Below are 12,821 nucleotides of genomic sequence, written 5' to 3' on the forward strand. Positions count from 1 at the left end.
TAGGGATTTTTTGATCTATGCACAGTTAAACTGCATCGGTGTTGCAGCCTCACGTGGCCTGCGCGCGGAGGACAAGGGGCCTCTTTCACGCGCTGGGAACCTTTTTACGCACATCCTTGGACAGCTAAGTGCACTCTTTCCTTTACCAATTGTCTGAGTTCGCAGTATTAATATAGCTTATGTCCTAAAGCTTTTGACAATGTGGAGTCTTTAACCACGCCAGGAAGAAGGCAAAACCAGGCTGCACGAGACAGGCCGAGTAATGCACTGCGACCAGGCCAAGGCCACGTTTCTTTTCTATTCACAATTGGGTTGACAAACTGACCAACTGTGACCTGAATTGACATTTGCTACTAAGCTTAAAAAAATATAGCCGAATAAAATAATTCTGTGCAGGCTATATTTCGGTTTGTGACAAAAAAAAAGGCCTAAATACAAAATAAAAGAAAGAAAGAAAACAGATAAGCCTAATGGAAAGATCAGGCCTTAATCGATTGTCGTGTGTCTTCAGATTCAGTGTCTTCAGATTCACGCTGCAGGACTCTGTTAAAACTGATAAACCAAGAATTTCAGATTTTCTTTTTCAAAGCAAAAATAATGTGAAATATAGTGAGAAGGAGAAAGCAAAATGAAAAAAATAACTTTTTATTGTGAATGTTTGGTTTAATATCTTGAATGATTATGTGCACCACTTAGCATTTGGTTTTATTATTTAAAATATTCTTAAACCTGCTTCTAACCTATTTGATTGTGTTGTGCTGATTGTTCTGAAAGAGTGACAATATTAATTTGTTATTTTTTTTATATTGTTTATATTATTCGCTACAGTGTTTCTGTTCAGTGTACAGTACTTGAATGAAGGGTCCTGTCCTTCATCACCACTGACTCCACCCCTGAGCCTCATCCCGGCACATACGCACCCTCACATGTGGGGTGGGGGTGTGTAGGGAGCAGTGGGCTACTCCCCCTCACTCTTTCACTGCTCCGTGTCCATTCACAGACAGCGCTCTGAGCAGGACCCCCTCTCCTCCTTCAATGGACCTCATCTCTTGACCAGGACTGAGGCAGAAAACTGGTTAGAAAATCCTTTTTCCTTCTCAATTTTCTGTTGGAACATAAGTTGGACTAAAGAGATCGCACAAGGTTTGATAAATCACTGCTTCTTCCAAATGTGAAGACAAAACTGGATAGAGACCCATAAGCGCTGCATTTGGAGATTCCACACTACGGCAGTTTGGACCACGTTAGTTTCCTGGACACTATGACTTCAGATGTACGTGATCTGAACTCGTTGCTGACCCCTCTCCCGGCGGGCCCGAGCCCTGGCTGCCCCCCTCTGCCCGTCAGCACAGCACCGCAGTGGGCCCCAGTGTTGGACTTTCACACGGCAGCCTCACCCTACCCTCACTGGGTGCTCCTCACAGCTCCTTGGGACCACACTCCTTCATCAAACAAGAACCCACATGGGGCACCACCACTGACCCCCACCACCACGACACAGACCCTCACTGTGGCCTGAGCGCCTTCACCGTGCACTTCTCGGGACAGTTCACAGGGACAGGGGCATGCAGGTACGGGGCAGCATTCGGAGGACCCCCTGCGCCCAGTCAAGCCCCCTCGGTGACAGCTCCTCACCACCACCAGGCCCCCAGCCGCATGTTCAGCAGCACGCCTTACCTGACCAACTGCATGGACACACAGGCCACACAGCGCAACCAGACAGGTGGGACAGCACACTCCATTACTGTGCATCAGAACAATGATTTTATATTTTATTAGCAGGTTATTTACTTATAAATACATAGCAGTGGATATTTTAGAAGCATAAATTACGAAATTTGAAGAAATGAAATCTTTTATAATGGATAATTATAACAGATGTACAGATGGATAGAATTAGAATAATTTGTTAAGACCGAAAATAAATATTAATATTAATATAATAAATAAAAAAGTTTAAAAACACAAAAGAAAAAAAAAATCGTTCATCTATAGAATGTTTTATACATGTACATAATGCATACATGTAGATTTGCCAGCTTTTTCGTCTTATAAAAAATGTCTGTGAGCAACTGTACAAGGACAGTGACAGTAATATAATATAGTAAAGTACAAATTAATAATTACATGATACATGATACTTACATGATAACATAGTTTAAGTAAAATAAAGATTGTCTTGGTTACTGCAAGTATAACATTTTGAACAAAGCTGAAAATCTATGTGCTACAGTAGCCATATATTCTGTAAGTAAAAAGAAAACAAAAACCAAAACACCACATAAAACATACAGACAACTTTTGTTTTTATAATTTTTTTCACAACTTTGAAAGGCCAATAGATTAATACTGGTGTGGCCCACTGTATTTGCATAAAGCATAATAGGAAATGTTAAGTGTAAGTAATTAGCGCAAGTGTTAAATATTTCACTCCACCTGAGATCCTTTTACTCTGTTTTAGTGACCTGCAAATCTCAACAATTTTTTTGTTGTGTGGTTAATTCAAGAGTAACACATTGTTGCAAAAAGTGATTTTAGCGTTCTATTCTACAGCAAATGTCTTCTTTCTCACCTTTTCATGAGTTTCATCTTCTTGTTCTAGGTAACATTTTGAATATTTGCACCATTCAAAAGATATATTTTGTTTTAAATTGTTAACTATTGTGACAGCTGTCCTAATTTTTCATAATTCTGAAACCCATGGCTGATCACAAATGGGCTTGGTCAGCAGTGCAATCAGCATTAACATGCTTATCAACTGTATAATGTAGAAACAACAGCACAGTCAAAGCACTGGCCCGACCTCTAACCTGTTTTATCTGGTCTCTGCCGAGGCTGGGCGAGCACACACACAGGACACACAGTTGACTGATAGGGTAGCAACAGAGTCACTTGGGATGGGCAAATCCAGGACCACATAACTCTCCTATGAGTGTATCATAACTTAATAGCTTGATTTTAGTCTTAAAGTTATCACCTCTGGCTTTGTTTCTAATTTATTATTATTTAAATTATTAGTTTTATCAAATAAGTAAGTGTGTGAAGTGCAAAAATATGGTATATATATATTTGTTTAAAAAAAATTATTTAAATAGCTGGCAAATATTGAATTGATAAAATTATAATAAATTATATCATTGCCTGAATTTATACCATACAGGTTTTCTCTGAAACATAACTACGGGCATTAAAAAAAAATGTGTGTGTGTTTAAATACTGTAATACTAGTCTTCAATATCTCTGGTGGTCATCTAACTAAGTTTTGTTTTCTTTTACAAATTACTATGTACTTGTCACATGTGCAACAAAAGCTATCGTCTTCAAAGCCGTGGTGAGTGAGATAGATGTGTGTTTTAATGAGATTTCTCCTCCCTTCAGCTCCACTTTGCAGTGACTTCAGTGAAAGTGTTTTTTAATGAATGTGATCTGTTTGTGAAGCTGTGATTATGAGGCTGCTCTCATGGCCCAGGTCACTCCAAGTCAGGTCTATGTCAAACTCTGCGGCCACAAAGAGACCCCAGTCTACTGCCATTCACACTGGAAAAATACACCACTAAAATTTGCTGTTAACAATAACAATTACAATAATCTCTGCGGCCAAAATTTGTACTTAATTATTATACGTCCATGATTTCATGATCATATCAGCATAAAGAAAAAATTAAGGGTGCACACACTGTGGTTAAGACTTTGTCCTCACAGCAGGAAGGTCCTTGGCTGGATTCCCGGAGCAGCACCTTACTGCGTGTAATCTGCATGTGCTCCCTGTGTCTGCATAGATTCTGTCAAATCTCCTCCTTTCTAATACCTCCAAAAAAGTTATAGTGATAATGGCCGCGCTTATTTGCTGCGGCTCAGGCTAACCTTACTGATCTGTGTAGTTTTGCTGTATAACTTGACAATAATGCACTTTACTTTTTTAAACACAGTCGTATAAATGTGCTGTACACAATGTTGTAACTGCTTTATGAAGAAGACTGATGATTTCCCACCCCAAAATGACTCTTAATTTTGACCTTTGATGCGTAATGCAATCTGTCTTTTGTTTCTATGTTGCAGGTTACAGCACAGTTGCCTTCGATGGAGCCAGTAATTACAGTCACACTCCTACACACCACAGCTCACAATTCTCCAACCACTCCTTTAAACACGAAGACACTCTAACCCAACAAAACACCATGGGTAAGAAACACTAAGCTCAGTGAACAATGTAATCATATTTTGAAAATTTTACACAAAAGCAACATGATTTACAAAATACAATCAACGTCTAAAAACAAATAGTATTATTATGGGGTTCTACTGCACCACACAATCAAACGTATTAAAAGTATGACTATTTTCCAAAGCCACTTCTCATCTTACATATTTTTTATTTATGATTTTGATGATAAATCATTGTAGATTTTGACATATGGGAAATCTTGTTTCAAATCTACGTTTAGATTGAAACAATGCAGTTGGGTTCAGTTTGTGAATCAATCCAGTATTTTGTGATCAAGGAAAGCAGTAAGCATAAATCTATAATGGTATTTAAAAACAAAAGAATGAGATGAGAGCTTGTAAATGCAGATGTTGAGGTGTATTTAAAGTTAGACACACAGCTGTGTGTAAGGCGGCTCCTTGACCCTCGCCCAGGGAGTGCCGTGTCCCCTGCTCCACAGCCTCCAGTCCGCACAGACTTGGCCCGCTGGTTGCATAAATCAGCACATCCTGACTATGGTACTCCCTGGCCTCCTCTTTGGTCCCTCTCACATCCTCCCCCTCACCGCCGCTCAGCCTGTTGGTAAATATCTCAGTGCGCCGAGCTGGGTCAAGTTCGGAAGCTGCTGATGTAAATTTAGTTGAGTCCATAGTAACCTACAACAGGTCATGACCGGAGCAGAGTGAGCAGAGACACAAGTCCAAGGCCCCAGGCACAGAGGTGCAAAAGAAAGAGGGGCAGGAGGAGTATGATTCACACACAGAGATATAGGGCCTATTCAGCCTGTTACATTCAAGACAGCTTCACTACCATACTTTATTATTGGTGATTGAATTTATTCAAAACATACATAAATTATATAACTTTATATCTTTCTACAGTTACAGATCTGCTTAGATATTATTAGTTTATGTAAATGCTGGCCACATGCGTACAAACGTGAATGAAATAGTTATGGTTTAAATGGATAAGTTTAAAAAGATTCTTAGTGAAAAGTCTCATCCTGTGGCTATTCATAATAAGTTTACCTTGTAAAGTATGTATGTAAAAAAAAAAAAAAGTAAAAAGTATGTATGTATGTAAAATAAATTACGTATTACATTTCAAGTATTTCATGAAAAATATTTGGTTGGCATTTACATTTAATTGTTACTCAAACTAGTTTGGATGTATTGTCTGGTGCTTGTCCAATGTCAGAACAAACCTAGTGTGTGTGTCCTCTGCAGGTGAGCAGCAGTACCCTGTCCCTCCTCCGGTCTACGGATGCCACACACCTTCAGACAGCTGCACAGGCAGCCAGGCTCTGCTGTTGAGGAACCCCTATAACAGGTAACACGTTTCACCATAACCTATTTGTATTTGTCATCTACAATTAGACCTGGCTTCATGTCAGAGACTATTGTCGATTGTTTCATGTCAGACTTCAGTGAAAGGTACAAGGAAGTTTTCTCTAAACAGGACATCCACCTTCAGGACAGGTTTGTCTGCCACCACAGCTTCCTCTGCGTTTGTTTCCTTTTTTGTGGAATTTACCAATTGCAATGGTAAATCAGTTGGCTCTCAAATTCTTCCTCATGTCATGCTGACACTAACTAGGGAACAGCTGCTGTAATCCTGCACATAAAAAGTAAAAAAGACAACTTAAAAAATTAAGTTATTCATGTTTTTAAAAGACATTTTCAAATATAGCTGAACTGTACAAGTTTTTTCATTAAAAAGGATGCTCTCACTGTAAAGCAAACATTCCTGGCATGCCACAGACATAAAGAGCTGTGGAATTCACAGCTTCAGGATCTCTGCAGGATATAAAAACATAAGCTAACCTAAATCTGAAGTTATTCTTTGTCATAAACATAACTGCTGCCTCTCCATCTCTATCACATGAGTTAAAGCGTTCTGGAACATGGTGCGAACAGGACGGCATTTGCCCTACACTTTGTCTTCTTGGCCTGAAATAAAGAAATGTAAATTGTTATATTTATATAGTACATTCACTGTTCATTCTCAAGTTATTTGGATTAGGTTTAGGTTTAAAAACATTTCAATAAAAAGGAAACCATACACCTCTGCCCCCTGTTCTCCGATAATACTCTTTGGTGAACTGCCCTGTACCAGACACTGAATGGACAGTGTTTTTAATGGTTTTGACTAATTCAGGAATGGCTTACATCGCTTTGCAACCAAGATGAAATACAGACAGTTATTTATTTTAAAATGTCATGAATTGATACTTTAGTTTTTCTGTTTAGCCTCTTTCCCAATCGCCCAATGTTTTTTGCTTCAAAATACCATTTGTGCTGTGCTGGCATTGTGCCCTGGCCGTACAGTAAAATAATAGCTGTGTAATGAGCGGGGTACCAGGCACCGCTGATTCCCTGGAGCAGACTGCAGTGCGGTGCAGGTGGGGCGGCTGTGAGAGGCATAAATCCTCTATGTGTGTCTCATATTCACTTCATTGTGCATATTGTGTAGTGTTTAATCATGTGGCAGCACTGACAAATGGTGCCTGTGTCTGTGGTTAATCAAAGCAAAGTCATCAAAACACATAAAGGTACTATAGCTACAAAGAGTCACTGCTAAACCTTGAAAAATCATGTAAAACTATTTTGGGAATAACTTATTAGTTTCTGTAGAGTTTATGAATCTTTCGAGATTTTTAACACAAAATGTTTTTCTCTTGTCTCACATAACAGTTTTTTGGTATTTTAAGGTATTAAAATAAGTTAATTTTACACTATTTCAATATGTTAAGTTTCAGATTTAGCTGTAAGAGAAAATAGAGCCAGTGCTTGACACTCTCTGAGGCTGAGTCACATTAAAGAGAACTCTAGAAAATGGTAATATATCAGTGCCGTGTGTGCTTGCTTTTATGTCTAGAATGAGGTCATATTTAGAATGACTTTGGTATAAAAAAAAAAAAAAAAGCATTAAAACTTGACTCAGATCCAATCGCATCTTTCTTGAAATAAAAGTTATTATTTTTTTATGTTCTGTTCACAGTGGAGAAAATTTATATCAAATGACCTCTCAGTTGGAGTGTGTGGCGTGGAACCCTGTCAATACACTGGCGTCGACCATAAAGAGGTAGGCACTGTTTAGCAGTGCAGCAGTTTACTCCCACCGAGGTAACAGAATGAGTTCATCCATTTTGGCCGAGCTCCTCTTTACTGAAGTGATGTGGAGTGTATTGTACTATATGTCAGAGCGACCTGCGCGCTGTTCACTGTCAGCGTCTGTGTCCACTCACAAATACCTCTGCTCTGAGCCAACAGTCATTCATCATCGTTCATTTGGGCTGCAGACTGGATATCGCACACACACTCATGCACTGGTACCAGTAGCAGCGATGTACTGTGGGCAGAATTATTAAAAAATAAATAAATAACTGAATTTTACTCTACTATTTAATACCACACCCTCACTTTTCAAAAATATAATATTAATATAATATATATAATAAAAGTCATAAAACCATAATTTATCATCATGCAAAGTGTTGAAAGATGAACAGGAAAGAAGTCTGTGATGTGAGTCTGAAAGGGAACATTTCAGACATCATAATAAATATCGTTCACAATCGTTTCGCCATTCAGGGCAAATCTGTTGTATCCTATGTTATTGTATTGTATAAAATTTAAAGCGTACAGTCTTTGTGCATAATGACAGGAACATATTTGTATGAACATCTGTGAATGCATATATAATATACTGCTGCATTGTTTCAGTGTCCTTGGGAAAATACAAACTAGAGGCACCTTGTAACGGCTGGATTGTGTAGCCTATACCATCCCCAAAGTCACAGCAGTCCAGGATACAACCTCCCATCCTCCGATTAGACAAACTGAAATATTGCACATTTCATAGACAAGAGCTGACTGTGTCTCTGTGTTATCATGTGGAGATATGAGAGGAAACACTGAGAAACACAGAGCACCTTTGTCTGGCCCCAAAAAACATGAACCAAAAAACTAAACAAAATGATTTATCTTTTTTACTTTCCACTTCTTTAATCCAACAGTGTTACCTAGAGTTGTTGTTCAAATGCTTCTGTGAACTGTTTTTTTTTTAATCATGAAATTGCAATGGTTGGTCTTATTACTCATTTGTTTGTTTTTGCAGTTTCATTAGAAGCATTATGATGTGATGTAGATAAATGTTTTGTAATTCACAACTTTTCTCCATAGATAACCAAATGATGGGTTTTAATTTTTGATTTAACAGTGAATTATTCTTTCCTCTGTGCTTTTAGCCATCCCGCTAGCTACGACAGTGACCCCAGCGCTCCTATGGTGTACAGTTGTAGCACGCAGTACCGTATCCACACACACGGGGTCTTCAGAGGTATACAGGTACAAGAACATATATACTGTTACTAGCATCTATATAATATTATTTACTAGCCTGATATGTTCATTATGAATATGATAATATAGTGTTTGCAAAGTGATGAAAGCACCCACAAAGCTTGTTCCAACATGGTAAATGAATACTATCCTGACCTTTTCTCAAATCAGAGAGGAAGTCTTCATTGAAAATTTCTTTACTTAAAATGTGTTCACTTAATACCCAAAAATTCTTAAATGCATATGTAGGAATTGATTGTAATTGGCTCCAATAAATAGCTAGATAGTATAATTATGACTCTTTTAATTATAATTACACTTTCCTTGAGATAAAATAGACTTTGCCTAAATACAGTGTAAAGACAAAATAATTGTCTCTGAAGTGAAAACTGTAGCGTCATCTTGATTCAGTGAAACGTGACATGCAGCAGCACAGATTTCTGAAAGAGCAGCTAAAAGGCCAAGAGCAGAGTTTTTCCACTGAACCATTAAAGAGAAACGCACAAACACACAAACACACACACACACATGGAGCTAGGCTGTGTACAGACACAGTTTCCATACGAGCATCAGCATGTTAATAAATCATTACATTTTAATTATTGTCTGTCAGCGCTTCTAAAGGACACGGAGCAGAGATTCTCCAGACCTGCGCTAAGTCCTCGGCACTACTTAAAAACATTTGTCTTTCTTTGTTTTCTGGAACGTGTACTCATTTTTACTTTTTTACCATTGATGCAGAAATGTATGGTAAAATGCATTAGCGGTAAGGGTCAGTGCGAAGGAATAAATACAGGCCGTATTCATGGTCCTCTCTATTAAAGACATTACACAACATTTTACATGCTGCCAAATTACACACATGGCTCCTAATGTCATCTGTCATAATTGTTAGTTTAATTTAGCTCAACATAATTTACTGGCATTGAAATACAATACATAATACTCAACATATGGAGAATTTAGAGGCTTTTTTTATTTGTAATTAGCTCGAAATTTGACTTCCAACGAGGCAAAGTAGCACAGGGTCAAGGTTAACCACTGCATCTAAGTCAGTGGCTGCATACAAAGGATGGCTGAATAAATGAAACAACGGAACAATCTATCAACTCAATCCAAGTCCCTCTAACATATATTTTAGAAAATGCATTGTTCTTTCATGTACTTTCTGATACGTAGATGAAACCAAGGTTTAAAAGTATATTTTCAGGCATTAAATCATCCATTGTTAGAAATCATCGTTATGAAAAACATTTTAATTGAGTAAGCTTGATCTACTGAACCACTTAAAACTTATCATTATTTTTTCTATTTTTAATAAGATCTTGACTTTGTTATCCTCAGTTCCTGTTGTTATTATCCTCAGTTTATTCATAGTAGTGGGAGGGGTGTGTGAGAGGCGTGACTAACAGCTCCCCTCGGACCACAGTCTGTCTGGGCTAATTTTACTGCTAATTCACAGCTAATGAATATATGAGCCGTTTATTGGGCTGACCCCCAGAGCGGGCTGGGTCACGCTCAAGTGCCTGTTATCTTAATTACATTGTACAGCGCGAGTCAGTGGTGCAGGGTGGGCTCCTGTCCCCTTGTTTATGTTGTGTTGTGTGGCAGGACGTGAGGCGGGTGCCCGGGATCACTCCCACCATAGTGCGCTCTGAGACCAGCGAGAAGCGCCCCTTCATGTGCGCCTACCCGGGATGTAACAAACGCTACTTCAAGCTGTCTCATCTGCAGATGCATGGTCGCAAACACACAGGTACATCTACACTGTACTGTTTATACTGTATGTAATGTACTTTATCTTTCAGGTCAGCATACAAGAAACTAATTAAGAAACTACTGTATTATAATAACAAATAATATTATAATACAGTATAATATTACAAAATTAGAACATCTAATATTCTGCAGTACTTAGTAACCATTAATGTTGTAATGATGTGATATTTTGTGTTTAGTTCAGGGTTCAACTTTATGTTATGGTTCGAGTAGTCAGTTCCTGGTCAGTTGGGAGACTGGCTCTGCTGAATTGGGACTGCTGTTGTTTTGTTCTTTCAGCTGCCCTTGTGTTCCTCAAATAAACAACTAGAAGTATATCAGCGTGTTTCCTTACACCGGAACACTAGTACCATAATATTTCAGCTGTGTACAATATTTAATCCTTTTTGTAATCAATCATGCAGAATACGTGAGAACACATAAACACAAAAATAAACATTAAATAAACTGTGCAGTAGCTTTAAAGATATATGTACCAAAACACAACAGAATATAACCCCAGTAAAACCCCAGACGCACAGCCCTATAGACTTGACCCCTCATAATGTGTTTGTGTCCAGGGGAGAAGCCGTACCAGTGCGAGTACACAGACTGTGGCCGGAGGTTTTCTCGCTCAGACCAGCTCAAGCGACACCAGAGGAGGCACACAGGTTCAATACTTTCTCTTCTCCACTTTGTCAAGCCTTTGGCCATTTCTGTCCATCTCCCTCTAATTTGCATGAAAGCTAAATAGAAGATAAAACATAAATTATTAAGAGCACTGTTCTTAAAATGAATTACTTCAGGCTGGCCAGACATTGGCATGGCTTCAGGCCTCTGTTCTACTATATTTTTCTTTCTCCCCGGGTGTTTGTTGGTTTGTTTTTGTGTGTGTGAACTTATTTGTGTACCCTGTTGTGCGAATGTGTGTGCGTGTACGTGTGCATGCCAACTGTACATGTGTTTAGGAGTAAAACCCTTCGAATGCCAGACGTGTCAGAGAAAGTTCTCTCGGTCTGACCACCTTAAGACACACACCCGGACTCATACAGGTAAAACAAGTGCGTAAACTTTTATTTTTATATTTCTTATTTAAAAATCATTCACTTTGATTTCATGTTTACTGAACATTTGCAGCTATTTAAAATGACTAATATCTTTCTCTCTTTCTGTTAACTTTCTGCTGGCAATGCACAATCAGGCGAGAAGCCGTTTAACTGCCGTTGGCCGAACTGTCAGAAGAAGTTTGCCCGGAGCGATGAGTTGGTGCGGCACCACAACATGCACCAGAGGAACCTCACCAAACTGCAGCTCTCAATATGACTTAGTCCACAATAACTCTTTATGTGTGTTTATGTCTTGAAGTGGTTAGAAGCCACAATCTGCCTCTGTTCTGCAGTAGTCATGGATTACGTAACCCTAACCGCTTAAAAGCAAAATCTGTCAGAATGGAAAAGCCAGAAGTCAGTGCCCAAGTCAGCAGTTAAAAATGACATTGCATTTTTTGTACACTAACACTAGTACAGTTTCTAATAAACACGCCCAGCTTGTGTAGCATATCTGTTCTTTGGAAAGAAAGGAATATATCAAACAAAGTTAAGTTAATCTCTCCATATCACCTATTTGTTACTTTTACCCATTTCTGTTTTGTAGAAATCCATGTGAACATTTAAGGTTAGCACAATTTGCCTACTCATGAGAAATCACACAGACAGATAACCAATCATTTCTTTCTTGGCTCCTTAGAAATATTTCCAGTGAAGCTGCCCATTACAGACTGGTTAATTTTTTGTTGTCATGGCAATTTGTTATTTGAACTCACATAACATCTGCAGACACAGGCCATCAAAGTGAATGAAGCCATGCACGCTCTAAACTGAAAATAGACTATATGTTATAACTTGTCTATTGTTGTCTGTTATTTTAAACTTTTGTATAAAATCTGCATGTGGAAGATGCTCTGGAAATTTAATTTAAAAAATATACACTGGGAAACACTGTAGGTCAACTGTAAGGATCTACACTAATTTTGTTGTAAATATTATTAGTATTATCAGACTTATTTATTATGTCTGTATAGATCGAAGATTTCACTGGAATCGTTTGAGACTTGCAGTTTGTCACATAATTGCCAGCAGCCTTGTAATGAATGTCTTGTTCTATCTTAAAGGGCCCATATTACGTTATTTTTTTAATCTATGTTATAATCTTGTTTCCTCATCAAAAAACATATCTGGAGTTGTTTTTCTCATATGGTAATACAGGAAGTGCTTCACTGTATTTTTACGCTTCACACACCTTCACTAGAATCATTTGGATGATTTCAAGCGAGAAATTGTCAATCTCTGCTGAACTAAAGCCTTTTGAATTACCTTGCGTGCGAATTGTGCTATACAAATAAACTTGCCTTGCTCTGCCTTGCCTAAAGGTAAAAGGTAGCTGTTAACTTGAAAACTACCACTACATGACATCACAAGGTGGAACAGAGCCTTTTGAGATACAAACAGACTAATAAT

The 12,821-nt window shown here is 38.3% G+C and overlaps 1 protein-coding gene across 1 annotated transcript; it reads left to right on the plus strand.

Moving 5' to 3' along the window:
• Positions 1-1,137: 1,137 nt before the first annotated feature.
• Positions 1,138-12,476, plus strand: LOC117372305 (Wilms tumor protein homolog). The gene is given in 9 exon segments (XM_055222415.1): positions 1,138-1,400; positions 1,403-1,723; positions 4,060-4,182; positions 5,431-5,533; positions 8,454-8,553; positions 10,159-10,303; positions 10,887-10,976; positions 11,274-11,366; positions 11,507-12,476. Coding segments are annotated over 9 exon segments (1,236 nt in total). The 5' UTR covers positions 1,138-1,261; the 3' UTR covers positions 11,629-12,476.
• Positions 12,477-12,821: the final 345 nt, after the last annotated feature.

The sequence above is a fragment of the Periophthalmus magnuspinnatus genome, chromosome 6, assembly GCF_009829125.3.
Source record: "Periophthalmus magnuspinnatus isolate fPerMag1 chromosome 6, fPerMag1.2.pri, whole genome shotgun sequence".
Classification (NCBI taxonomy): domain Eukaryota; kingdom Metazoa; phylum Chordata; class Actinopteri; order Gobiiformes; family Gobiidae; genus Periophthalmus; species Periophthalmus magnuspinnatus.